Genomic DNA, 27,709 nt, shown 5'->3' with positions numbered 1-27,709 from the left:
CGGAATCGAAACGATTCTAGAAATCAGTGACGATACCCAGCCCTAGTTTGCATAAACAATACCTGCGAATCTCAATGAACTAAAGCAACCTTGTAAATAAGAGTGGGTCAAAGCAATGACGTGAGTGACCGACAGTCATACAGAAAATTCCTGCATCAAAGATGGTTCTACAAGCTATAGAAGTGTCCTTAGTTTTTCACAGTACTGCACATGACAACTTGTTTTCAGGCCCTTCTGGTTCTTTTATTTAACTACAGGCTGTTATGCAGATTTGTCAGATTTTATTTTTTGTGCGTGTATAGCAAGGTTTGTTCCTATCCAGAAACAGAAAGCCATATGTCCATTTAACTAGTTCTGTCCTTTCAAAGCCCCATTTAATTTAACAAGCTTAGAAAATGTAAAACAATATGAATAACTGATAATAACTCATATCTCCCACTTAAGATCTACTGGCTGTTGGGTTAATGCTGACATTACTCTCAGCAAAGTGAAATTTAATGATGCAGAATGATTGCTTTGGCAGAGTTGGAAGACAACTGCATATTTATGGGCAATATTTGTTTGGCTACTTGCACCATCTAAGATGCTGGCGTGATTGAGTTATTGGCAGTGGCATTAATTGGCGGTGACTTCATTTTTTTCCCTGGATGTCCAGTAATCAAGCTAATGATTATGGTTCACTGGGGGTGAAACAACTGAAGGTGAAATTTACTGGAAAATTTCAAAGTGAGTGATTATCCTTGTTATGGCTATGTGACAAACAGCAATATTGAGCAAGTCTGATTGCTGTGACAATCTGGTATTTGAAGGATGTAAATGAATCTGGGAATGCTGCACATGAAGTATGCCTGATTATGCATTTGGGGCTTTTACATTTCCATGCTAGTGAAAATGTTTGAGCTGATTCCAGTGACAAATGAGATGGTAAATGAAGCAAATCACATCCAACTCGGAATAAAAGAGAATGTCTGTGAAGGTTCTCAGTCATCCAGGTCATCGTAGTCAAAGGAGATTGCAAAGAAAAGTGTCTGGACTTCTTTAAGTTGCTTGAAGACGTTTCGCCTCTCATCCGAGAAGCTTCTTCAGTTCTAAGGTCCCCACCATTTGACCTTAGAACTGAAGAAGCTTCTCGGATGATCTATGCTACATGAAACCTGTGTGGAAAAACATTTTTATTGTCTAGTTACACAATAAAAATAGACTAACTGAACTCTGTGTAACTATTGAGAATTAAACTCTATTTGACCTCATGGCTATGCTTACATGCTGGCACTGCCACAGTATGCTGTCATACAGTCAGCAGGCAGAACACAGTGGGAGTAGATGGGATGTGTTGTGTAGCAGGCATGCTGGAAAGGTCAAGCTGTGCCTGATATGTTTGCCATATGAGTGACGATTCATGGTGTAGCCAGCATATCGATCCTTGTATATTGTGTATGCTTGTGATACATGACATGATTTTTACTTTAAATAACAAAGACAAGAGTCGGTGGCTCTTTGCTCTACAGGGTGGGCCATTTATATGGATACACCATAATAAAATGGGAATGGTTGGTGATATTAAAGTCCTGTTTGTGGCACATTAGTATATGTGAGGGGGCAAACTCCTCAAGATGGGTGGTGACCATGGTGGCCATTTAGAAGTCGGCCATCTTGGATACAACTTTTGTTTTTTCAATAGGAAGAGGGCCATGTGACACATCAAACTTATTGGTAATGTCACAAGAAAAACAATGGTGTGCTTGGTTTCAACATAACTTTATTCTTTTAAGAGTTATTTACAAGTTTCTCTTTGTTCACAGCCATTGACATGTCGAAGAGGTTAACACGTGAGGAGCGGATCGAAATTGTTTTGATATCTGGTGAACGCAGTAACCGGGCCATTGCAGCAGATTTCAATGCAAGACACCTTACGAGACCACCCATCTCCCATGCTACAGTTAGCAAATTGCTTGCTAAGTTTCGTGAAACTGGTTCAGTGTTGGATTTGCCAAAATGTTGATGCAAGAAAACTGTCACTAATCAAGAAACATCAGTGGCTGTCCTAGCTTCATTCAGCAAGAGCCCACAGCGTAGCACTCGCCGCATGTCACTGGAGAGTGGCATTAGTCGAACATCCCTTCGGCGGATAAACTCCAGCTACTGCAGCATCTTAACGAGGATGACCCAGATCGGCGCATAGAATTTGCAGAATGGGCAAAACAAAAATTGGAACAGGACCCTCAGTTCACACAGAAGATTTTGTTCAGTGATGAGGCAAACTGTTATGTGAATGGTGAAGTTAACAAACAAAACCACCGCTATTGGTCTGACACTAACCCACATTGGATGGATCCCTCCAAGACTGTTGGACCAACAAAAGTGATGGTTTGCTGTGGTATATGGGGTACAATGATAGTGGGTCCATTCTTCATCAATGGAAACCTCAAGGGCACTGGATATTTGAAATTGCTACATGATGATGTGTTTCCCTCTTTATGTACTGAAGCCAGCACGTTCCCTGAGTTTTTCCAGCAAGATGGTGCACCACCACATTATGGGTGCCAGGTCCGAGCATTCCTAGATGAACAGTTTCCTGAAAGTGGATTGGTTGTTGTGGGCCAGTTGAATGGCCCCCAAGGTCTCCCGATCTGACCCCCTTAGACTTTTATCTTTGGGGTCATCTGAAGCCAATTGTCTATAGTGTGAAGATACGAGATGTGCAGCACCTGAAACTACGGATACTGGATGCCTGTGCTGGCATTTATCCTGCGGTGTTGCTATCAGTGTGTGAAGAGTGGGAGAAGTAGGGTTGCATTGACAATCCAACACAATGGGCAGCACATTGAACACAGTTTATAAGTGTTCAGAAACTTGTAAATAACTCATGAAAGAATAAAGTTATGTTGAAACCAAGCACACCATTGTTTTTCTTGTGACATTACCAATAAGTTTGATGTGTGTAAGTTTGATGTGTCACATGGCAGCACGGTGGCACGGTGGTTAGCACTGTTGCCGCACAGCAAGAAGGTCCTGAGTTCAATTCTACCATCACATCTTTCTGTGTGGAGTTTGCATGTTCTCCCCATGTTTGCGTGGGTTCCCTCCGGGTACTCCGGCTTCCTCCCACCGTCCAAAGACATGCAGCTTGTGGGGATAGGTTTATTGGTCAATCCAAATTGCCACTAGGTGTGAATGTTCGAGTGAATGTGAGTGCGAAAGGTTGTCTGTCCCTGTGTGTTGGCCCTGCGAGAGACTGCCGACCTGTCCAGGGTGTACCCCGCCTCTTGCCCTATGACAGCTGGGATAGGCTCCAGCGCCCCCCGCGACCCTGAAAAAGGATAAGCGGAAGCGAATGGATGGATGGATGGATGGATGGATGGTGTCACATGGCCCTCTTCCTATTAAAAAAAACAAAAGTTGTATCCAAGATGGCCGACTTCTAAATGGCCACCATGGTCACCACCCATCTTGAGGAGTTTGCCCCCTCACATATACTAATGTGCCGCAAACAGGACTTTAATATCACCAACCATTCCCATGTTATTACGGTGTATCCATATAAATGGCCCACCCTGTATATAAGTGAGGGCCCAGAAGAGTCTCTTTTCACTGTTGGAGCATGTGCTTATGGGAAACATTCTGGGGACACTTTTGATTCTTTGACTAATGACCCTGCTCTTTTTGTCAACAATCAGTTTTGCAGCAAACTCTGTTTTTTCCCAGAGGTTCTTTTTTGAGTGTTGTTACTTTTTAATAGACTAAAAAGCGAGATTCCAAAAGTGATCGGCCAGAGAAAGATTATCATTTTGGCTCTGGATTTTTGACACACTTTTGTGCTAATTATATATAAAAAAATTACCTGTGATCTGTGTTTATGCTTTACTGTAATTAACTTCTTATAAATACATTATGGTCGGTCTAGAATTAATACAGTTCAAAAGAACAAAATATTTTTCCTGCATAAAAACTGGCTGCTGCAGGTCTGGCTAAATCTATTTTTGGACCAAAAAATTCTGACTTAAGTTATTTTTATTGATCAATTTTAAGTGTCAATATAGTTATACATAAAAATATGATATGTTAAATGATTCCACAATTTAATACATTTTGTTTAATACATTTCTTTAAAGCTAAAATAACAAAACCTTCTAATGAGCTCATACTGACTAAACATTTATGTATCCATTCTGGAAAACCTGTGACATCTACTGTTACAGCTCTAAATTCTGGATAAGCATCAACTGGCCTTTTTTATTATCTTTGAGTTCATCTGCAATAGGCTAGTGACATGTTCAAGGTCAGTTGTGGGCAATGCAACAGTCACTTTAGACCTTGTTAACAACAAACTACCCATTTAAGATGGGCATACACTGTGCGATTTTTGGCCCATTTTGGGATGATTTTTCACTTATGCAACCATTTTGGGGATCGGCACGAGTTTCGCCTTAATCGTGTGTCATGCATCGTGTAGTATACATGGGATAATGCGAAGCAATTAACACCTCGCCGCCAGCTCCCAATCAGCAATCGTGTGGCCACGAGAAAATCAAACCTGTTTGAAATCCTGGTCGCCTCCTGTGAGGGTATTGCACTGCTGAAGCAGTGCCACGAGTCGATTTAACGCAACCTCTCACACTGCGCATGCACAAACACAGAAATGGAAATGACAGAGACAGAGCAGAATGGCAGTGCAGCGTGTGATCTGGACACAAGCGGTGGAGGCCCAACTTGTAGAACTTTGGCAAACCTTTTCGATGTGGCCTCACAAAACTATCACGACTGCAACAACCGAGAAAAGAGCTGGATGGACATTGCTGCTCAATTATGTTCTTCATTAGCAATTTAGCAAAGTTGATGGTGGTACGTGTGTGTGTGTCTGTGTGAGTGAAAGACAGAGAGGGAGAGAGAGACAGATTTTGTGTTATATATTAGTTATATAATATTTAGACGCAAATTTGGACGCACAGTGTGAGCACTCAGGTCGTATCAAAGCTTCGAGCCGTATAGCCGTATATATGCCCAGCTTTAGGCATGCAGAAGGTTCAAAGCGCCATTTCTCCATTGATTTGGAGTTCACTGAAAAACATAGGATTTCTCAGGAAAAAAAAGAACTCTTTAGCTGCTAAATAGTGAATATGTTGCTGTTAAATTTGGCAGCAATTTGGTGGTGAACAGATGGAGCCTGTCCACCGCCTACAGGTGGAAACAGTAAAGATGAGAGCGGGTGAATTTAAACAAGTTGCTGCCCATAATATAAGATTAGTGAGAAGAATGACATTATGTTACAACTCTCTGTGGGTTCTTCACTGACAGTCTTTCACATTATGCATCAATATTTAATCCATTTTGAATGTGGAATTATAGATGAGCGCAGCTTTAATGTTCACTTACTGTTTAATAGTGCCAGTGGTCAGAGCACTAATAATCCACTGCAGATCCAGAGTCTTGAAAGGGATCAGCACCAGACTAGTAATATTGTCCAGGTCTATGGCACTTTCTGGATACATGACGTGATGAGTTGTCCTGCTGCCCACATCCTCCTCAAAACCACTGGTGGGAGCCTGGTTCATCCTGCAGAAATAGAAGAAGACTTTTCTGAGTTATTTGTCACACATTCTCTTTCCACTTTAGTGCTTTTGCCATCTTTGTCTTTCATTCGACAGTTCAAAGTGAGTTTTATTTCACCCACATGTTACAAAGATGGAAACCATTTGGCTGCTGTTATGCGAATCCCTATAATCTTCAAAGGGTCTGTCTTATAGACCATGTGTTTAATTATCAAGATTCTCTCATGTCACCCAAACCACATGTCGCTGAGTCATACAAAACCAGCCATGATTGTGAGAGACAAAGACAACAATAAAAAGCACAATTTGTCCTGCTCTCCCATTTTTGGGCATCCAGACAGTAATTTTGAGATCAACAATTACCACCTGGCAAGCTAGGCGAAACATCCCTTTCATTATGTCAAACAATACTCTCTTAAACTGGAGCGGTAATTGGCAGGAACATAGCTTGACACTGGCAGTTGGTTTTGGTCAATGGCAGAAAGTGACACAGAGGAAAGAGAAATCATGAAGCTGACCTCCTATGTAACTAGCAACACCTTTTTGAGCGCTCTGGTCTGGGCAATATCATCTTCCTCATTACTGACTCTTGGGTGACAGAGATGTGATATTTTCAGACTGCTTCTTGAATCATTTTGACTCCTGACAGACTAATTGTTTTTTTTCTTCTTCTTTTTGCTGCAGCTATTTATGGTTGACAAAAATGTTTGGGTTATTTGATGTTGCGACTTTTCATTTGAAATGACCTTGCACAAATTGAGACAGTGACAGTCTGGGTATAAAAGTAAAATTTAAGAAAGCGGTTGCAGCATCTGGAAAATATTTCCCGAGCGGATGACTGTTACTTTACTTCTAATTGGTGCTGAAATGCTTGGCCCAGGGCTTAAGATATTATATTATTTTTTATTTTAGACCGGATATGGTAGTAGAATATTTCAATTCTTTAGTGAATTTCAGGTATTTGAACATATAAAAATTGGAAATTCCCTCTTTTTTCTCAGAAAACCTTCTTTTAAAACCTCATGAACTTATTTTTAATTTGATATGGCAAATGATTTTGATCCTTAAATATCCATCCATCCATCTTTAGCAACTTATCTGGTACTAGGTCACAGACGCAGCAGCCTAAGCCTCCCTTTCACATCAAACAGCTTATCTGGGGTCCATCCCAGGCCTCTTCCCAGTAGGACATGCCCAGAACACCTCACCCAGAGGTGCCCAGTTGGCATCATGCCTGAACCAGCTGGCTCCTATCCATGTGGAGGAGTAGCAGCTCTACTCTGAGTCCTTTTCAAATGACTTTACTCCTGCCTGTAAGGAACGGTCCAGCCAAAGATCCACAGTCAGGACGACAACAGCATTGTTTCCCCTGAATCTGAGTTTCAACTAATGGGTTGACTCTCTTCTCCAGTATACTAGCATCGACCTTTTTTCCTTCCCACTGTCGCCAAGTGTTTGCTCAAAGGTGGTTGTTTGACTGCTGGGTTTGCTCTGTATTATTGTAGGATGAGGTGACTGTTGCTGTGATCTGGCACTATTATCTAAAACTGAATTGAACTGATTTGAAACAACCCCCTTTTATTTATAGTACTGTATCACCCAGAGCCTGTCTTTGTCCTGTCTTCATCCACTCACCCCAGCTTGTTGAGGCAGATGGCTGCCTGTTCCTGCGTCTGGTTTTGCTGGGGGTTTCTTGCTGTTAAAAGGGAGTTTTTCTTTCTCACTGTTGCCATAGTGCTTGCCCATACAGGGTTATATGATTATTAGGATATTCTCTGTTTTCTTGGTAATATTGTAGAGTTTTTACCTTACGATATAAAGGGCTTTGAGGCAACTGTTTTTGTGATTTGGTATGATATACATAAAAAATGAAACAAATTGCCCATGTCCTTGTCTTGTAAAAAACACTCAACATACAGGCAGCAAGCACACACACACAAAATACTATGAGAAGGCTGGATGATTATGCTACACATGGGAAACGTTTACTAATGAGGTCAGCCAGTGTTGAAGTAGTTTCTAAAGCCCAAAAGCTCGGGCATCAGGCTGCTCTAAAAATTCAGTTTTTAGCTTTTAACTTTTGAATCTGTATGATGTAAATTAGAATAGATTTGGTCGTCTCAGAGAGCTCGAGGTGGGATCACCAAAGGCACCACACACATACCATTAGATCATCTGTTTACATCGGGGAGCCAATCAGAAGAAAGTTCAGCTAAAGGGAAAGCAGCTAAAAAGGTTCGTTCTAAACAATGGATAAACTGAGGGGCTGCACCGAGAACCTGAGCAAGCATCAATGAGAATAATTTTGAACTGTTATTCGTGCAAAGCCATTGAGTCTAAGAATAAAGTATATGTAGCTGTAACTGTAAATATGTAATTGAACCATTAAGCCTTTTATAAAAAAGCATCAAACATTAAACAAGCTCATGAAAACGAAGACAGTGTTAATGCAACAGATGACAAAAGTAGCTGTGGAGCGGTAGGAATGGCAGTTACTCACAGAGGAGAGTGCTGTGTTACTAGTAATAAAGCTGCGGCACCAGATGTGACTGCGGTTATTAACAGCACACCACTGAATATTATGATACATAAAGCATTTAAACTACATAATATCTCCATTCATATTAATACACCTACAGAACTCCTAAAGACACTGTTTAGTCTACTTTATACTTGACGTGACAGAAGAAGCATTGGTTTATTTTCTATTTGTAAGTAATGGTACCATTTCAGGGAAAAAACAGTCAGGTTTCAACAGCTGTTTGGTAGTCCTTTGTTACTTTGATGAGGTTCATGTATAACAAACTAGGTTTATGGCTCTGACTGAGCTCAAACTGTCAAGTATGGAAGAAGAGAAGCACTGATGATAGGCTTTATGGTGCAATATGTCACTAGAAGAAAAGCACTTTTTGACAGGAATACTTTGGTAGATTTCTTCCTTAATGGTAACTGCAGCATCTGGGAGTTTTAAAATTGCCCTACAAATGGATGCATCCCGTCGAGAGCAGATGAAAAAGTATGCCGAAGAGGGCCAAGCAACACCAAATAGTAAAATGTGAAGACTTCATTACTCCTGCAGTGCATTCAGATATATTCTTCATCTGCACCACATTACTTTGTGTTAGCTTTTCTTAGCCCTTAATTTACATCCCAGCTATTATGCAGGTGTTTGGGAGACAACTGGAATCAAGATTAGGCTTTAATAGAATTCGATGCAGATATTGTTCCTTTTCCACTGACACACAATAGGAAAACAGACCCTGCTCCATCTTCCCAGAAATAACCCCAACAGCAAACTATATCTAATTTAACATCTTACAAAACCAGTGCAGGCACTGTGAGGCACTTTTCTATCATCTTTCTCTCAATAGTAGAAAATTGCTACTCATTTTAACTAGAAGAATGGACGTGATTCGTCTGAAGACCTGCTGTGCACATAGAAAAGATGTGTGTAGATGTAAAAGATAGACGTAACCACTGGTGACATTATTCCCCACTTTGTAGACTTGTTAACGTTTTGGCTGCGTAGCATGTGTCGGTTTGTGACCATATTTGGAGGACAGGGCGGGGTTATCAGTCAGTCATCATCTTTAAATGGGAACTGACAAGTGGTTGTTAAAGGAACTGCAGTTTTTAGCACTTCTGTGTTGGCTTCATTTTTCAGCCTCTGCATACATGTTGCCATGCATCTCTACAGAGGTCAGTACTACATGAATGCAAATGTGTATGGGCACACAACAAGCCACCTTGTTGTGGGCTGCTCGCTCACTTAATGTTGTGGCGTGCGTGTGGAGTCAGCTATGTTAAGGAAGCAAATATATCAGACAATATTCAATCAATATTCAACTTATGCTTCAACTACCCCTTTGGCACTGGAAATTTGCACCAGATGGGCTTGAAACAAACCAAAGCAGATGTAGTGGGCCTTTGAAAAGCCCATCTCATGCACAGGAAACCCACAAATACCCAGGAAAAGACAGAAGACATCAATGGGCAAAAAAAAACCGCCTAAAAAACGTATTTAATGGCTCTGACTGATATCTTTTTGAACCGATCAAACAATAGTTAATATTCAGATCCTGAAGCAACATAGAGTTGCTTCAGGATAGATAGATTCAGGAAATTAGATTCAGGAAATTATAAAATGTCAACAGTGTTTTAAGGGAATGCATAAAAACAGGACACATAACTCATTCTCAGTGAAGGGAGGAAAATCAGAGAGGAAATCTTTTTATTTATGACAGATCTCTTAAGTGGTATTTATAGCAGAGGTGAATGAGGCTTATAAGTTTAAAAAAATAAATAAATGCAGTAATTTGAGCATCAACCAGCCTCACTCAAGTTTAGTGGCTCAAATCGAAGAGGCAGGTTGAAATGTGCATATATTTACAGGATTCATTTGAATTTTTTTCCACCTCAGATGGTTTTCTGGAGTTGAAGCATTTCATTTCAAACAGGAGCACTGCGTGGGTTTAACACTGCAGCAAACCTGACAGTGTGGATTAACAGCTGCTTTGTGCTTATCAATTCATGGCATCGTAACTTATTGAATGTTTATTTATGGATGAAATCAAACAGTGACTGAAAGTTTGTTGTCTGTGTGGTTCAGCGATGATCGGTTCATCTGGTGCCAGTTCCTAAAGATGTTATCAGTCCGTAAGTGTGGACCAAGCTAAGAAATGAACCCAACATGGAAGTGCCAGGCACTGCAGTTCCTCTAACAACCGCTTGAGGTGAGTCAGTCCCCACAGACCGTGCCTGCTACCTGTACCTGTGTACACACCCATACAGCTTGTGGATGTGGCTTGCTAATCAGTGTTGCTAATGTTAGCTGATATCTTGGAACTCCTCAGAGTAGTTTAAAGCTTGTGAGATCAATGGGAGAGCCACATTAGCCGGCAAGTCTGAGGGTCCTCTCCCTTGAGTTTTAAGCATCAGACACATTTCTTACATTCTAATTATTTTGTATGCAGCATTTGAACACTTTTTTGCACAATTTTATAGCTTAAATGTCTAAAAAAATCAAAAATAACAGGGGCAAAATGCATCCATCCATTCTCTTCTGCTTATTCTTTTCAGCCCCTGGAGCTGGGATAGGCTCCAGGGGCTGGACCCTATCCCAGCTGTCTTAGGGCAAGAGGCAGGGTACACCCTGGACAGGCTGCCAGTCTGTCGAAGGGCTAACACATAGAGACAAACAAACATTCACACATATGGGCAATTTAGAGTTTCCAGTTGACCTATCCCCACTAACTGCATGTCTTTGGAAAGTGGGAGGAAGCCAGAGTACCCATGCAAACATGGGGAGAACATGCAAACTCCACACAGAAAGACTCCGGCCTGATGGTGGAATTGAACTCAGGACCTTCTTGCTGTGAGGCAACAGTGCTAAGTGCACGGTGCCAACTTTATCATCACTCTAGCCAAGAACCCAGAGTGATGATAAAGTTGAGTGCATGCCGACTCCAGCCGAGCAGCAGCAGCCTGAACTTGAACTGGTAACAAAGGCAATGATGGGCAGTCAGCCTCGCAGCCTCCATTTCTATTTGTTCATGTTTTTACTGTAGAAATGACAGTAACGATCATGGTCATCATTTTATTGTGTAAATATAAAAAAAAACATTCTATGTGTGTCCTCGACTGGATGGGAATTTCTGCTGGTGCGTGGGACTGCAGCCTAAGATTTATATTGTTAACTGCTAATCATGTGACAGCATATTTCAGATCATTTTACAGAGTAGCGTGAAAGTAATGTAACAAGTAGTGTAACAAACTGCTTTCTCTGGAGTAATGTAATGTATTACTTTTACGAAAGGTAACAAGTAACGTGTAATACTTCCCTGCTTTTACGTAACGACCCCAACACTGGTCTAGGCTCAGTTAAGATAATATATTTACATTGTTACTGTACGTCTTCATATTTTCAGTCAAGACAACTGATAGCCTTGAGACTGAAACATCACTGGAATCAGATGGACTTCAGTTTGCACTCAGGCTAGAAGTGAAAACCTGCAAATGTGCAGGTCCCGGTCCGTGAGTGTGTGGAATTGTATTTTTAAATTGTTTATTTACTTACTTAAAAAAGGATAAAAACAGGAGTGTGAGGCTGATAAATGAATAATGACATCTTTAATATCAGGACTGTTTGCCTGCCGGCATGTGGTTGCACATTACTTGTCCAATTATTATGTATTTGCACCCAAAATGCTCACAGCCAAGAACCCCAGAGTTCCATAAGGCAGCCTGATGCTTACGGATCACGCAGCATGTAATAGCTGACTAACACTTTAAAGGTCACTGGTGTTTCAGAATCCTCTCTATTCTCCACATTGCTGCTGCTTTCCTTTGAAAACCCGAGTGTCTGTACATTTTTTAAAACCTAACAGTTAAGTTTCCACTGACCAATAATCGCAATTTACATTTTTATCGAATGAGTAAAGCTATGGGACCACGAATGAGGCAAGAACTGAGACAAAAGAAGAGATGTCCCAGTGTTTTAAAGGACACCAATTATGCTCATTTTCAGCCCCATATTTTCTATTCTTGGAATAGCTGTGAATGACTCAGAATTAAAAAAAATAAAAAATAAATCTTGACCTTATGTCTGAAAGAAGTTGTTTCATCACCCCTTCCATTGCCTTTAAACCAGCTTCTGATTTGCTGCCCTGGTAAACAAAAGAGTTGAACAGTAGGTGGGAGGAGCCAAAGCTGTTTGCCTTAAAAACAACAGATTAAGAAATATCTGCTTTTTACTGACATCATTCAGAGCAATGAATAAAAAATAATGCGAATCTTTAAGTTGACACACATTACTTATAAACATCTGTCTGTATCTGACCTCTTTGTTTTACACTTTTTTATATGAGCAACCACCGTTGTCATTTGTAAGCATTTTCTAAGATAACATTTATTTTTACGCTAGTTGGAACATAAACACTGCATGCATAGAATAACCTGTCATATTTGATATGCTTGGAAGCATTTTCTTCGCTCCTGGAAGTTATATTTCTAACACCATCTGTACGATTGTAAAATCCACCCATAGATTACATTTCAGGATTCTCTGAGCCATATCTCTCCCTTATGATGTCTCTACAACAGTCTGGCACCGCCTGCTCGGTATAGTAAATAGCTTGCAGTTGTCCTGGAACGACAGCTGATATTATCTACCTGCCTTCCGAGCACGGTCTGATGTATAGCAGCAGTCTGCTCTGTGGACACCCAAAGAAAGCTTGGCTACTACACTGTGAGCTTTTTATAGTTAAGTAGCAGGATGTTTCAATCAATTCTTCATCTAATAGGCATTCACCAGGACAGCCAACAACCATTAATGTCCTTTCCCTGACACAGCAAACACACCCGTGCACACTCCCTCACCTCACCTCACACTTCTTGTTAAAGCAGCCCTCAACTTGTAGAATGTGCAAACACATAATGAGCACTCAGACTTGTTAAGTGAGCACTAACGAAGCCTCCCTCATCTTGTACATCACACTCGATGAGCAGTTATTAACCTTTGGATGGAAAAGTGATGGAATGGAAACTAACTATAAGCAAGAATAATCTTTTGACTGAATTACAACACAATTTGGGGGAAATGTTGAGGAATCCGCAGGATAGGTTATTGCACACATCCACCAGACCCACTATGACTTCATTCTTTCTCTCCTTTACACACACAGGCATTCACCTTCACAAGCACACACACACAAACCCATACATCTCCTCATTATCATACTCTGTGTGACAAGCTGAACTGCATCCCCTCAGAAGATACAGTATCTCCTTGTGTTTCTGTTGTAAATCTTTATGCGTAGCACAAAGTGGACAAAACTGGCTTTGCTTTATAAAAGCACGTTTCACATCCCAAATTAAATTTCTTGCCATTATATATACAGATTTTAGGGGATTCCTCTTTTTTCTTCATTCAGTTAAAATATAATCGGCTGCTAAATAATTAAAGATTGTATATACTGTATTAGTGTTAGCATTAAATCATATATCGAAACAACCAATTTGGCAGTCTATTTAAGCTGCAAAGCATTTCGACCCCTCCATCACTCCATATTTCTTCTTTAATTTTCTTTCGTATTTGGCAGAAAAACAACTAAACAGAATCTGATCGATCTACATTAAACTTCATCCTTTAGGAGTTCAGAGCTCAGCAAATAAATTTAAAGACTTTCAGCAAGCCTGGCTAATGAAAGCAGAGCTGGGTACAACTGAAGACTCAAAAAAGCCTTCTTGTCTTTTCCTTGACCTTAAGACAACAAAGAAAGATGTGGGGAATTCATAAGAGTATCGCTGTGCTCAGCTTCACTTATTCTTGTCTGGGTGTCAAATTTTATGATTGATATATTATTAGGAACCCTAAAGCTTCCCCAAAATAGGGAGAAATATTTTTTTCCCCAAAAATTAAAAAGTCGTGCAATAGAGGGTTAATAATGTCACAGCAATTGTTTCTTACATGTAGCTGCTTTGTTAAAGCATAACTCAGATACTTGTCCCTCTGCCCATGTTGTTTTATGGCTGTATAAGCATTTTAGTAAGGCTTTCAACACTTGTGCTGAAAGACTGAGTATGACTGCATTTCACCGAATTAAAAAAGGCTCATTTATAAGCCCATGGTACAAAACACTTCACACAAGAAAAGAACTTCAGAACAAGCTAAGGTGAGCTGTTATTATGGCTGCCATGGAGATATTTTCAGGTCCCTTCATTCAGTTGGGAATCTAAGCAGAACTGACTACTCTTTCATGGTTCTTTCCAATCTTTATCCATCCATTGCTGGGTAGCAATCTAAGCAGACAAGCCCAGACCGCCTCTCTCCAGCTCATCTGAGGGTACACCAAGGTGTTCCCAAGCCAAACGAGGGATATAATCCTTGGTTGGTTTGACCTACTGGGACCTCCTCAGAAGGTCAAACACCTCAGTTAGAAGGTAGATACCCAAACCACATCCACTGGCTCTGATGGATTTGAAGGAATAGCAGCAATATCCTGAACCCCTTCCAAATTGCCAAGCTCCATACCACATCTCATATCTGCTCTGATAAAAAGTGTTTGTGGCAGGGATGTGGTCTCGGGCCTGCTGCAGTGGAGGGGTGGTACTGTGAGCTCTCAGAGCGGCGCTGAGGTGTGGCAGAGAGGGCAGGTGTGAGCACTCACTGTAATGATCTTCTTCTTCTCTGTGTATATATAGTGACGGCGGAGACGGAGGAGGGTGTGTGGAATGGAGCAGCTGTTACGGAGTGACTGGTACCGAAAACAGTTGCTAAAACAAAATAAAACGGACCTGCACTTGCATGAAATCCTGTGTGTGTGTTGGGTCCCTATCACAGTGTTCCTTTAATTTTTATGCGCAGTATATTAGTCTTTTGTAACCCAACTTGTGAATTATTATTAAGAATGACCGAACTCCCACTAGCCAGTATCAGAAGATCTAGGATCGGCAGGAGCCCAAGGTATAAACACCAATAAGAAGAGACCACACCACAATATACTGTTCACAAATTTGTTATATTTGACACACAGCAGCTGCAACAATGTAATGAAAAAACAATAAAATAAAATACAAAATATTTCCCCCAAAATAAACTAAATAAAAGTGCGCGCATACAGCTTTCTCTGAGTCAATTATATGAGTGGATAATGTCTGATAACTGATGGATCGTTGGGGCCCGTTCAGTTTGTTTAATGTTTGTCCTACCACACTCCGATGAAGGAAGAAAGTTCGTAGTCCTGCAGGTATCTGAAGCTTCAATGGGAACGAAACTTTGGCTTCAATAAAACCTTGGCAAATCCTTTTCAATTTCGGGTTGGCTCGCCATCCAGTTAACTGGAACTGTGGAATCACTGCTCCTCAATGGGGCTTGCTTCAGACTGGGTCCGTCTGTCGAGCCATCCGTTGACAGGGTGAAACTCTGAACAACCAAAAACAACTGCAGCAGACTTGCTTTTAACTCCTAGCGATTCGACTTCGGGAACATTAGTTTCTCTGGCACATGGCATTATATGAACAGGAACGAAATGGCAACACAGGAAATCATGTGATCAAGGTCAACAGCAAGGGTCACTGGGAGCTCATTAATGATTGGCCAAGTTAAATGACAACAGATAATCTTATTGGTCCACATCTTCCTTTAAACATAAAAGAAAAAAAAAGAAATGACTAAATTCTTTACATTATACATGAAAAAAAAACTACTTTCCACTGCTCTTTTTTTCTAGCTGGGCTACAACCTCCCCCACTGAACTCATGCACGCCCCGTTGCATGGCAATGGTTGGGTAATTACTGTCTGATGGGTCTGGACAGGGCAATCTAATGGGTGATAACCCTCATCCAAAATGTCTGTAAAAGCCGTGGTTAAACCCTGGAACAGAGATTGCACCACCGCTATAAGTGGATGCCCAAGTTTCACATACTGAAGGCGTTTAGGCGGTTCTCGCTCCCTATTTGATCGTCTAGCAGAACCAGGTTGGTCTTGGCTTCCAATCAGTGTCCGGTCTACTGAGAGCTCTTCAGGAGATTCATCTGTTGGTGACTCATTTGACAATCCCATTTCAGTTCGACCTGCCGCCTCAACATCCGTAGACAGGTTTGGAGCAAGAGAAGATAACCCGGGATTCAAGTCATGACAATCACTTCCAGGTGCAATCCTTTCGGTCTCCATCTCTGCTGGTGGATTTTGGTCATCGCTCACGATTTCTGTGTCATGACAGTGACTCTCAGACACTGGAAGAGTTGCTGAATCTGGACTGTCAACAGGTAAGTTACATAACTGGTCAGTCTGTGGATTGCAGCTTGGATATCGAGCAGTAGAACCTTTAACTGAGGGACAAAATTCTGGAAGTTGTGCATCTTCCCCAGAAGACACTGATAAATAAGGGTGCGTTTCTTGATGAATGGTGATCGTAGGTATCTCAGAACTGGGGGCGTCTCTGAACCAGTAATTGGGGAAAATCTCATCCTCAGCCTCTGAGAATTGATCGGAGTCTGCAACTGGACTGAGACGTGTTGCTGGCCTGCGTCTTTGTGTCTGCCCTACAGGCTTGTCACTACTCTCGTTGGGGAGATAGCCACAAGGGAGTAATAGGTCCCTATGCAATGTCCGCAGTGGACCATCTTTCTTCTCAGGTCTCACAGTATACACTGGAAGGGATCCTGCTCTGCTTACGACTATGTAGATGGCTGCCTCCCACTTGTCTGCAATCTTGTTTTTTCCACGAATGCGGACATTTCTGACTAATACTCTGTCCCCTACCTCCAGATCTGAAATAGTCACACGCCTGTCAAATCTGGATTTATTCTTTTCTGCTATCTTGGCAACATTTCCAGTAGCTACCTTGTAACTCTCTTGTAAGTGGGATTTCAGATTTTGCACGTACTGTGAGTGTGAAATCTGTTGCTCCTCTTTCACCGGCAGCCCAAAAGCCAAATCCACCGGCAGGCGAGGCTGGCGACCGAACATAAGCTCGTACGGTGCAAATCCAGTCACCTCATTCCTGGTGCAATTATAAGCATGAACAAGGGGCTTCACAAAATCACGCCAGTGAGACTTGTCTTTGTTTTGAAGAGTGCCTAGCATGTCCAGCAATGTGCGATTGAACCGCTCCACTGGATTTCCTCTGGGATGGTAGGGAGTAGTTCTAACCTTCTGTATGCCAGCCATCTGACAGAGCTCTTTTATTGTGCGAGACTCAAAATCAGGTCCCTGATCACTGTGCAACTTTTCTGGGAACCCGTAATGCACAATAAAATTGTCCCATAGGCACTTAGCTACTGTGCGAGCCTTTTGATTGCATGTTGGTATAGCAATTGCATACTTAGTAAAGTGATCAGTGATCACAAGGATGTCTTTAGCTCCACTTTTGTCTGGTTCGAGAGAGAGGAAGTCCATACAAACCAGTTCCAGTGGCCTTGTGGTACTGATGTTGACTAACGGTGCAGCTCTGTCAGGCAACGCCTTTCTGCGCACACATCTACCACAGGTCTTTATTTTCCTCTCTACATCCAAGGCCATTCTGGGCCAATAGAATCTGGCCCTAACGAGATCTAATGTGCGCTCAATGCCCATATGACCTATATGGTCATGCAGACTGCTCAAAACAGTCTCTCTGAGCTCTGGGGGCAGTACTAGCTGGTGAGATACCCGAGACCCGAGCTGGCGTCTCCGGTATAAGATGCCATTTATAAGCTGAAACCGACCAACCTCTCGAAGTAGGAGTGGAAGATCTGGAAGTTCACCCCTTAAAGTAGGCGGTGGGCTTACCCCATGCTCAAGTTGGGATATGACATGCCTTAGACATTGGTCAGCTCTCTGTTTATCCATCAACTCAGCCTCAGTCAGTTGAGGAATAACAGGCAATCCTCCAAACTCATCTTCTTGTCCATAGCAGTCAGGCACAGCATCAGAGGACATAGCAAGAGTTTCAACAAGAGTAACACAGCCATCCAAACTCGGATTAACAGAGCTGGCGCTATACACTGACTGTCTTTCACAAATGGCTTTCACAACCGCTTGGTTGGCTTCCTCGAGATTTTCAAGATCAGCGAGATGACCCTGAGTGAACTGGAAAATGCGCTCCCTCTCTTTCTGGGATTTCAGATCATCCACAAGAGCTCCGTGGGGTCTACGGGATAACCCATCCGCATCCCAGTTTTGCTTCCCAGGACGATACAGCAGCTTGAATGTGAACGTAGACAAAGCTGCGAGCCATCTGTAGCTCGTTGCATCAAGTTTTGCAGTCGTCAATATGTACGTCAAGGGATTGCTATCAGTGACAACAGTAAAGTGATTCCCATATAGGTAGTCACTAAACTTTTCTGTTACTGACCACTTAAGCGCCAAAAACTCTAATTTGTGCGCTGGGTATCGAGACTCGCTATGCGACAGCCCTCTGCTTGCATAGGCTATGACACGTAACTGCCCTTCCTGCTCCTGGTACAAGACAGCACCAAGGCCTGTAGTGCTAGCATCAGTGTGGAGCACATAAGGCTTTTGAGGGTCAGCGAACCCTAGGACAGGGGCAGTTGTCAGCTTTTCAATAACTGACTCAAATGCCTGCTGGCAAGCTGATGTCCAACGGTTCCCAAACGGCTCTTTGGGATGGTGATAATGCTCTTGGCTGTCTCTTGATCTACCCCTTTTGGTTGATTGAGGATAGCCCTGAGTCAGATCATTGAGGGGCTTCACAATGCTGGAATAGTCTTTTACGAACCTTCGATAATAGCCAGCGAACCCAAGAAAAGATCGCAATTCCCTGAGGGTCTGAGGAACTGGCCAAGTACGAAGGGCAGAGATTTTCTCTGGATCTGTCTCAACTCCATTTCTGGACACTATGTGTCCCAGGTACCGCACTGAGGTCTGGAAAAACACACACTTTTCAGGTGATAACTTTAATCCAAACTCTCTCAACCGAGTGAGCACCTCCAACAACCTTGTTTCATGTTCTTCCAGGGTCTTTGAGAACACTATCAAGTCGTCGAGGAAAACTAGCACCTCTTTCAAATGCATATCCCCCATGCACTTCTCCATTAATCTTTGGAATGTGCTTGGCGCATTTGTCAAGCCTTGCGGCATGCGGTTAAATTCCCAGAAGCCCAAAGGGCAGACAAAGGCCGTCTTGGGTTTATCCACTTCATCTACCTCGATTTGATAATATCCAGACTTTAGGTCAAGCACAGAAAACCACTGGGAACCAGAGAGAGCCGCGAAGGTGTCTTCAAGCTTAGGAAGCGTGTAAGCATCCTTTATTGTCTGAAGGTTGAGTTTTCTGTAGTCTATGCACAACCGGACCTGGCCATTCTTTTTACGGACTACCACAATGGGCGAAGAGAAGGGAGACTCGGACTCTCTGATTACACCTGTATCAAGAAGCTCTTGAATGTGCCTACGGACAGCCTCAATGTCTTGAGGGTGTAGCGGACGAGCACGGTGTTTGAAAGGAGCCTCGTCTGAGAGCTTGATGTGGTGAGTCACCTTGTCGGTTCTTCCAAAGTCCAAGTCATGTTGCGCAAATACATCTGGCATGTTGTTAAGGAGTCGTGTGATACGACCCTTCCACTCGGGAGGGATTGGGGACTCTCCAAAGTTGAAGTTACAATTGGCCTCTTGAGTGAGATCTGCCTTTTGCAAGTTAACCACACTCTGTCCCTTTGACAAAATACATTGGTAAGCGCTAATGTCAGCAATTTGACATTTAGCAGGAATGACAATGTCATGTTCAGATTGGTTGGTAATCACAACTGGAAGCCTAAAGGGTCGTTGTTTGGACAGGTCAACCAGACAAGTGTTCACTAGCAGACCACCAGGTAGAGAGGAACTGGAAGGCTGCTCAACAACAACTGATTGTTCATGCTGAAGACCGCTGGCAGTAGAGACACCCTCCAAAACCACTGTGGCCCCTGCTGGGACAACCTGAGAGATTCTGCCCTTCAGTTTTACAACACCATGGTGACTGACGTTAGACTGATTGTGTCTGAGTTCAAGCACCTTAATGACCGCTTTGTAGCCGTGAGGAAATGTCTTGGGATCTCCTGGATTAGCTTTGCAATAAATGTCATACAACACATCAAGTGTATTTGTCCCTATGAGTAAGTAGGACCCTGAGGTAGCTCGAACGTCAGGAACTATGAGAGCTAATGTGGGCACCTCAATAGACATACCAAGAAATTCTTTTGGAAAAGTGACAGTAGTTTCAATGTAGCCCAAATAAGGTACAGCCTGTCCATTCGCCCCTTCAACCTCCAAGAGGTCATAGAGAGGCTTGATGTCCTGCACTGACATGTGTTGTTCATAAAAGGATTGGGGGATAGTAGTCACTTGCGAGCCGGTATCTAGCAGACAACTAAATGTTTTACCTTCAATTATCACTTCAGCAGTGCTCCTGGTACCAATCAGACCCTTTGGAAGCCTGAAGGATTGCTTTTCACTACTGGAGTGCTCTAGATCCACACACTTGCCTGCTTTGCTGACAATCTTTACGTCTGTGGGACGCTGCGCATGTTCTTCAGCCTCTGTCTGTCCCACAACAGAGACTGGATCTAGTTTAAAGGTGAACTGGAGTCGCTGGGACAACTTTGACTTTCCCACGCGTGCTGCCTCCTCTCCAACTGCTTCTTCTTTTCAATAACTAGTGCAGAATTTGCAGGGTTTGTACAAGAAGTGGCAATATGCCCATCTTCCCCACAGTGAAAACAATACCAAGGCCTGGGCCTGCCTGTCTGTTTTACTCCGGCTAATCGATGCACTTCTTGATGTGTGTTGTCCATTTTCGATTTACAGGTTGTCTTTTTAACCGGTTTCTTGTTGGCACGCTCACTTAGCTTTTCCTGTGATGCAAATGAGGCTAGCTGACTCTGCAAGCTAGCTATCTGCTTTTGAAGTTCCTCAATAGCTTTCGGACCACACTGTGGGCTTTCTCTTACGCCTGCACAAACACAGGAACTCTGAGCATGGACAGATACTCGTTTTGATGAACCAATGTGCTTTTTCATCCTATCAACCTTTGCAGCTTGTCTATCTTCTTCGGTACGCAACATTAGCAAGAGCTCTGAAAATGACGGTGGACAGTTTTTCTTGTGTTCAAGTTGCAGACTGGAGAGCAATCCACTATCCCAACACCCCCTACAAAACTGCTTGAGGAGATGTTTGTCTACATCATCAGGTGGAATACCCCCCCTTTTTACTGCTAAATTTAGTGCTAGCTGTAAACGATGGAGGAAAGCTGATGGTTTCTCGCCTGGGTCCTGAAGGGTATTCATGAACTGAGCAAAAAGCTCCTCACCATCCTCTACAGCGCCGAAGGCTGAATCGAGCAACTGCAGATAGGCTACTGGGGGTGCGCTGGGACTCAAGCACTTCACCACATCAACTGCAGGTGGAAGCAAATTCTCTAAAATCTTCCTGGACACCTGCAGATGGGTCATACTGGGGTCACTTAAAAGCAGCTCAATGTGTGAGCGCCAAGTCTCATAGTCTGTCTCATTGTTAGGCCTGGGAGTTTTCCCTGAGAAGGAACGGATGCGCATTGAAGAATGGATCTGTGATCCAATGTCATCCTTCCTTAAAATATGCTCAACAACGACCTTCTGAACTTCAGGGGGATTTACATCACTAATCACTATTGAAGGCTTCTGTACACGCAAGGGTGGAACTGGAGTTGAGACACCTTGGTCACTGCTTACCCTTGAGGGACCTGAAAGCAACTGGGGCTGTGGTATTGGTGTCTCATCAACAATGCTATCATGTAAGACAGAAGGTGCCTCATCTGTATTCTCAGTTGTCTCACAGATTTGTGATATCATCTCTTTCAATACTTCCTCATAGGTTTTGCCACTGAGCTTAGCCAAGCCCTTTAATTCAGCCAAGTATGACTTCGTGACACCTTCACCCACCTTAGCAGTGTAAACGCTTGCCAAGGCCCTCACACAGTAAGAGACATTTGGTTCACCCTCTGCAACATACTTGTATGGCATAAGAGGCTCTAAAGCTTCTACAGCTGAGCCACTTGAGTACTCAACAATCAGGTTTTGATGAAACTCTGAGGTAGCATCATCCACTGGCAAAAGGGTTTTAACACCACCATACTTTTTCAAAAACTCTAAAACTTCTTCATCTTTCTCTGATTTCGTGATCCCACTCACAATAACTGCATTGGGGATTTTTACACCTGAGCGCTGGACAAAATCCATGTCAGACACAATTTCTCATTACTGATGTTTAAAAATTCTTAGGCTCCTGGCTGGCTCGCCACTTATGTAACCCAACTTGTGAATTATTATTAAGAATGACCGAACTCCCACTAGCCAGTATCAGAAGATCTAGGATCGGCAGGAGCCCAAGGTATAAACACCAATAAGAAGAGACCACACCACAATATACTGTTCACAAATTTGTTATATTTGACACACAGCAGCTGCAACAATGTAATGAAAAAACAATAAAATAAATACAAAATATTTCCCCCAAAATAAACTAAATAAAAGTGCGCGCATACAGCTTTCTCTGAGTCAATTATATGAGTGGATAATGTCTGATAACTGATGGATCGTTGGGGCCCGTTCAGTTTGTTTAATGTTTGTCCTACCACACTCCGATGAAGGAAGAAAGTTCGTAGTCCTGCAGGTATCTGAAGCTTCAATGGGAACGAAACTTTGGCTTCAATAAAACCTTGGCAAATCCTTTTCAATTTCGGGTTGGCTCGCCATCCAGTTAACTGGAACTGTGGAATCACTGCTCCTCGATGGGGCTTGCTTCAGACTGGGTCCGTCTGTCGAGCCATCCGTTGACAGGGTGAAACTCTGAACAACCAAAAACAACTGCAGCAGACTTGCTTTTAACTCCTAGCGATTCGACTTCGGGAACATTAGTTTCTCTGGCACATGGCATTATATGAACAGGAACGAAATGGCAACACAGGAAATCATGTGATCAAGGTCAACAGCAAGGGTCACTGGGAGCTCATTAATGATTGGCCAAGTTAAATGACAACAGATAATCTTATTGGTCCACATCTTCCTTTAAACATAAAAGAAAAAAAAGAAATGACTAAATTCTTTACATTATACATGAAAAAAAACTACTTTCCACTGCTCTTTTTTTCTAGCTGGGCTACACTTTGATTCATGTTTTTGTTGTACTTGTTTTCTGCTGTACTCTGAATATCATATAAAACTTTCTGAAACTGTTTACCAATTTTTTTCTTTTTAAAAGGTTCAAAATTTCTTTGAACAAGTCAAACACCAATCCCAAAGTGTACCACAGACTGAAGTACAGATTCTGCAGCCCAGCATAGTTAGAAAAAACAATAACTCAGAGTCTAATTAACATCAGTTACAGTGGACCCACAACAGCTGTTTTGCATGTCAACCTCACCCCAGCACATTACCGCACAGCTGTGCCCTCACTGAACCGGATTCATCAACACTGGAGAGCAACTGAAAAATAAGCATTCCTGCAACCCCTGGCCTCCATACTGACGCTTCCTGGAGATGAGTCCCTGAGGCAGCTGCAATAGACATGCAAATTAGATACCAGAAGGTCCTCTGATTTATGGTTTTTCCACAAAGAAGAATGTTATGTGTACTTTTGTTTCCAGGTCACCAAAAAGTTTGCCTGAATAAGTTAATTTACAACCAGCAGTATTTCATCAGGAAGTGTGCTGGGACATCAAACTTATGTGGCTACAAAGTAGTCCTGGGGGCTTCACACGTGGGGCTCAGCATTCCCAGCATCATTCCTGATGGGTGTGCTACTAAGTTGTAGGTTTTAGATCAGCTGCTGGTGCTTTCACCTGCATTTAACAGCACTCATAAACACCAGGATGAACCCCTCCTTCTTTATTGGACAGACGCAGTGAAGAGTGACAGGAAAGCAGAGGGAGACATGCGGCAAAATGGTCGGGTTCAAACCCAGGCCCACTCATCCCAGTGAGCTAAACCGGCAGATGTGGCAGCTGTATCAAGGGCCTGGGTGAGGAGTGACTTGGTGCAATTATTACTGAATTCTTGAATTGTATTTTTTATTGTGTGGTGGTAAAGATAAATGAGCAGGGCTGCTGCATCTTGGAAAACAGGAGGTGATACACAGGAGACTGAGGAAGGCACTGGGGAGTTTCCAGTATAAAAAGACAAAACCTACTTAACCAAGACTGAATCACAGTTTACTTCATTCATATACAGAGATAAATCTTTTTGTTGACCTCGCTTAACAGATATCTGAGGATAAATGCCAGCTGAACATATAAAATGGTATTGAGTAATAATATCGACGGCTAATAACATCACGGAGAAGCTCGCAGCTATTAATGGGAGATTGAGAGACCAGTGTCGGAGTGTTAAAAACAGCTTGAAATTCTCAATTACCATCATAATGCGGCTACCCCTTCGGCGCCAGCTGTGGGCTCAAGGCCGGAGCTCAAGGCTGGAGCCGAACAAAAACTCCCTGATAACGACTGTGTTGAGTCTGTTCCTTCCCATTCCATGCGAGGCCACCTGGGTTGGCTGGAAGACTGTTTACTTAGCCTGGCAGGGCGAAGGACACTGTCTCAGCTGAACTATGGACACGCACACACATACATATACTGATACTGGTAAGCACTCACTGACGCATCACCCTCCCTACCCCGGATCCAACGCCACCTCCAACGCTTACCTCCCCCATGATGTGGACATCGGGTCAGCTGGAGGCGCAGTCGAAAGATTGCAGCGGTCCCAGATCAGATGTACACACTGGAACTCTTTCCCATGTTGCTTGTCTGTGTTTATTGTGTTATGGTGTGTTGATATTTGTGCATTCCTGTATTATCCTTTTGTGTTGCACATTTCAATGTTTTTTTTTCCTCGCTACCTGGCCTGACCTGTCTCCCCAATGTGATGTTTGTATTGTATGTACGGTCGGCAAGGTCTGTCATCTCAGTTGTGGGCAAAAGACCTGCAACTGACAAATAAAGGCTATCTCATCATCTCAATATCTGCTTACTTCACTCTGCTGTTTTCTTAAATGTTCATTAATGTTTTTTCAAGTTGTTGTGTGATATTTGGATTATCTGAAAGTTTTCTCTGGGATTCCCAGAACTGTCATGGATGAGTCTGCTTTGACTACCACCAACCTCAAGCAAATTAGAAACTGCCAACTTGAGGGTGTGTCTATCAAAAAAGAAAAAGACAAGCAAACATCAGTTGACACACAAAGCAGAAGATAAAAATGTATATGAAGAATATGAACAATACGGAGGCTGCATCACCTTTCAACAGCTTGAATTTTCTCCTCAAGTTTCAAATGTTTTGGGAAAAATGTTGTCAGAAAAGGCCAATGCCAATCCCAGCACTTATCATTCGAATCCAGAAAAGCTCCAAAGGTGAGCCTTCTGCGTGCTGTGGTTAGCTTTTTACGGAAGTGAATGAAACAGTGCTAACACAGCATTTGCACAACAATGCCCTCTTATTCAGTAATGACACAAGGGAGACATTATCACTTTTTGTGTTGCTATATCAGAAAATGAACACAACAACACTTACTGAAGGGAATATTGCTGCCAGGATGCATCCTACTACTGTAGCGTGGGAGTTGAAAGTATATCCCTTTTTTCCGTGTGTTTTAAGATATTTAAAACAAATGAAATGATCTGTTCTTGCTGCAAATGTCTTCAGGCACCTCTTATTTTTTCTTATTTTGCTTCCAAAGAGACATATTTTCCTGTCATTTTGAAAGTGGTCTTTCTGAACCAGGTTTTCTGAAGCCAAAGTTTTTTGTTTGTTTTTTACAGTCTAAGGAGCCTTGGAAAGAAAAGCACTTGGACTTCTATAAGTTTCCTTGAAGACGTTTCACTTCTTGTCCGAGAAACTTGATTTGATTTGATAATACTTTATTCATCCCGAGGGAAATTGGGTTAAGGCTGCCAGCCGTGCCAGCGCCATCTTACCCTTCCGACCATACATACATTACACAAACATCACGTGGGGTTGACAGGTCAGAGAGGTATAACAATGGAAAGTGCACAACATGAGGAAAGACGAGAAATAATCCTAAAGACCCTGTTAATATAGTACACGCATAGCTGGATGCAACACGATCAGTCAAGAGCCCAGACCAACAGCCAGCAAATATCCAAAGAAGAGCTTTGAATGTCCTTCAGGAAGTCTGGATAACTTAAAGAAATGACAAGAAAGCTTGCCTAAGAGTTCAGACTGTTCAGACAGACAAATATTGACTTTCACGTTTATTAAAATAGTAAAAACTCTGGTTTTAAATTGTACACTGTATGTCCATTTATGTTTGCACATGTTCCCCTTAACAGCTATACCTATTTCCAGTTTACCTTCCAAACACAAAGAAATGAGGGATGGCTTAACATTTTCGTATCATCATTGAAACACTTAGTATCAAATATTCTTTGCTGATCACTGTACATCAGGGTATATGCAAAAAAAACGAAAGAAAAAAAGATGATCATGACCCGATCAAGTGAATTTCATACAGCAAATCTAAATTTCCTACAGTGCCCTGGTGGCACTCATTTGTAGTGTGACGTAGCCTGAGTAGCAATCAAGCCAGAGACCTCAATTGTTCTTTGCCTCACAATAACACAAAGGTCCGCTGAGCCAAGGACAGCACTGATTGCAAAGTGGATTGGGTGCCCATGAAAATAAAGTCTTTAATGGAAATTTTAGGAAAAAATAATCTTTGAAGGCACCACTCTCATTGTGTAGTAATAATAACCAGGAGGAGGAGGAATAATGGAAGGACTAGCTTTTAATACTAGATCTTTGTTTGAACTTTAAACTACTGATTACCAACACCAAAGTGCAGCTTATTTATCCTTAGACAGGGTTAAGAGGCATCACATGGAGCTTTCTGGCCATTCATCAGCCCCCAGGAACATATCAATATCTTAATGAGTCTCTCACTGAGAAAGGCAACCCCCCCCCCCCCCACACACACACACACACACACCCAACTTCTTTCTTATAAACAAGTATATAAACAAAGAAAAAGATTGAGAGAAGACCGAAGAGAAGCAAAGCGAGAAAGCATGTGCATTACTTGTGTTAAAATCCCAGTTTTAAAGCCAATTTCATCCAGAGACTTTGAGTCACAAATGCCTGCCTATTACATCTGCTGGCTCGAAGATCCATCTTAATGAAGTTATTTGCAAGGGCTTACATTATCATGTCGACTATAAGCTTGACTGATCCTCAATTCAGCAGAGTAAATAAAAATGATGAGACAATCATACATCCCAGACAGACTACTTCTATTTCAAATGAAATATGCTAGTGTACCCGCAGAGCATACAGACTACTAAGAGAATGCAATTGCTGATAGTCTCTGTTCAGACGTGCCTCGAGTGATTAGACTTTTTATAAAAAATAAATTCCCAGGTTTTGCATGTGTTATAGTGGTTATTCTGGTATAGATTGACTAACATCATGACTTATCCCAATACCACCTCTAGAAATATTGAAAAGATGACTTTACCAGACAAGAAACAGCACAAAAGTTCTTTAAAAAGCGCTGGTTGATTTTGAGAGCCATATGTCACCAGTGAGCGGAGTGCTAACTAATGCTAGCAAGCAGTGACTAATTATTGAAAAACGAGCATCACAAACTTCTTGAACAGGCTTCACCACATATTATTGGACATATTATTTGCCA

The 27,709-nt window shown here is 42.2% G+C and overlaps 1 protein-coding gene across 4 annotated transcripts in view; it reads right to left on the bottom strand.

Annotated features, from left to right (window-relative positions):
• The window catches only part of LOC147304460 (CMP-N-acetylneuraminate-beta-galactosamide-alpha-2,3-sialyltransferase 1-like), a 115,836-nt gene that overhangs the window by 15,693 nt on the left and 72,434 nt on the right, over positions 1-27,709 (bottom strand). For all 4 annotated transcript variants that reach the window (XM_086279193.1, XM_086279192.1, XM_086279194.1 and 1 more), the window contains one exon: positions 5,374-5,553. In XM_086279193.1, the coding sequence (XP_086135319.1) occupies positions 5,374-5,553 (180 nt within the window). The remainder of the gene's footprint in view (positions 1-5,373; positions 5,554-27,709) is intronic.

This window comes from Aulonocara sp. 'chitande type north' Nkhata Bay, linkage group LG22 (assembly GCF_057382095.1).
Source record: "Aulonocara sp. 'chitande type north' Nkhata Bay isolate Kocher_YH1m ecotype deep benthic linkage group LG22, A_spYH_male_GT1.1, whole genome shotgun sequence".
NCBI lineage: Eukaryota > Metazoa > Chordata > Actinopteri > Cichliformes > Cichlidae > Aulonocara > Aulonocara sp. 'chitande type north' Nkhata Bay.
This window is presented reverse-complemented; position numbering and strand designations above follow the sequence as displayed.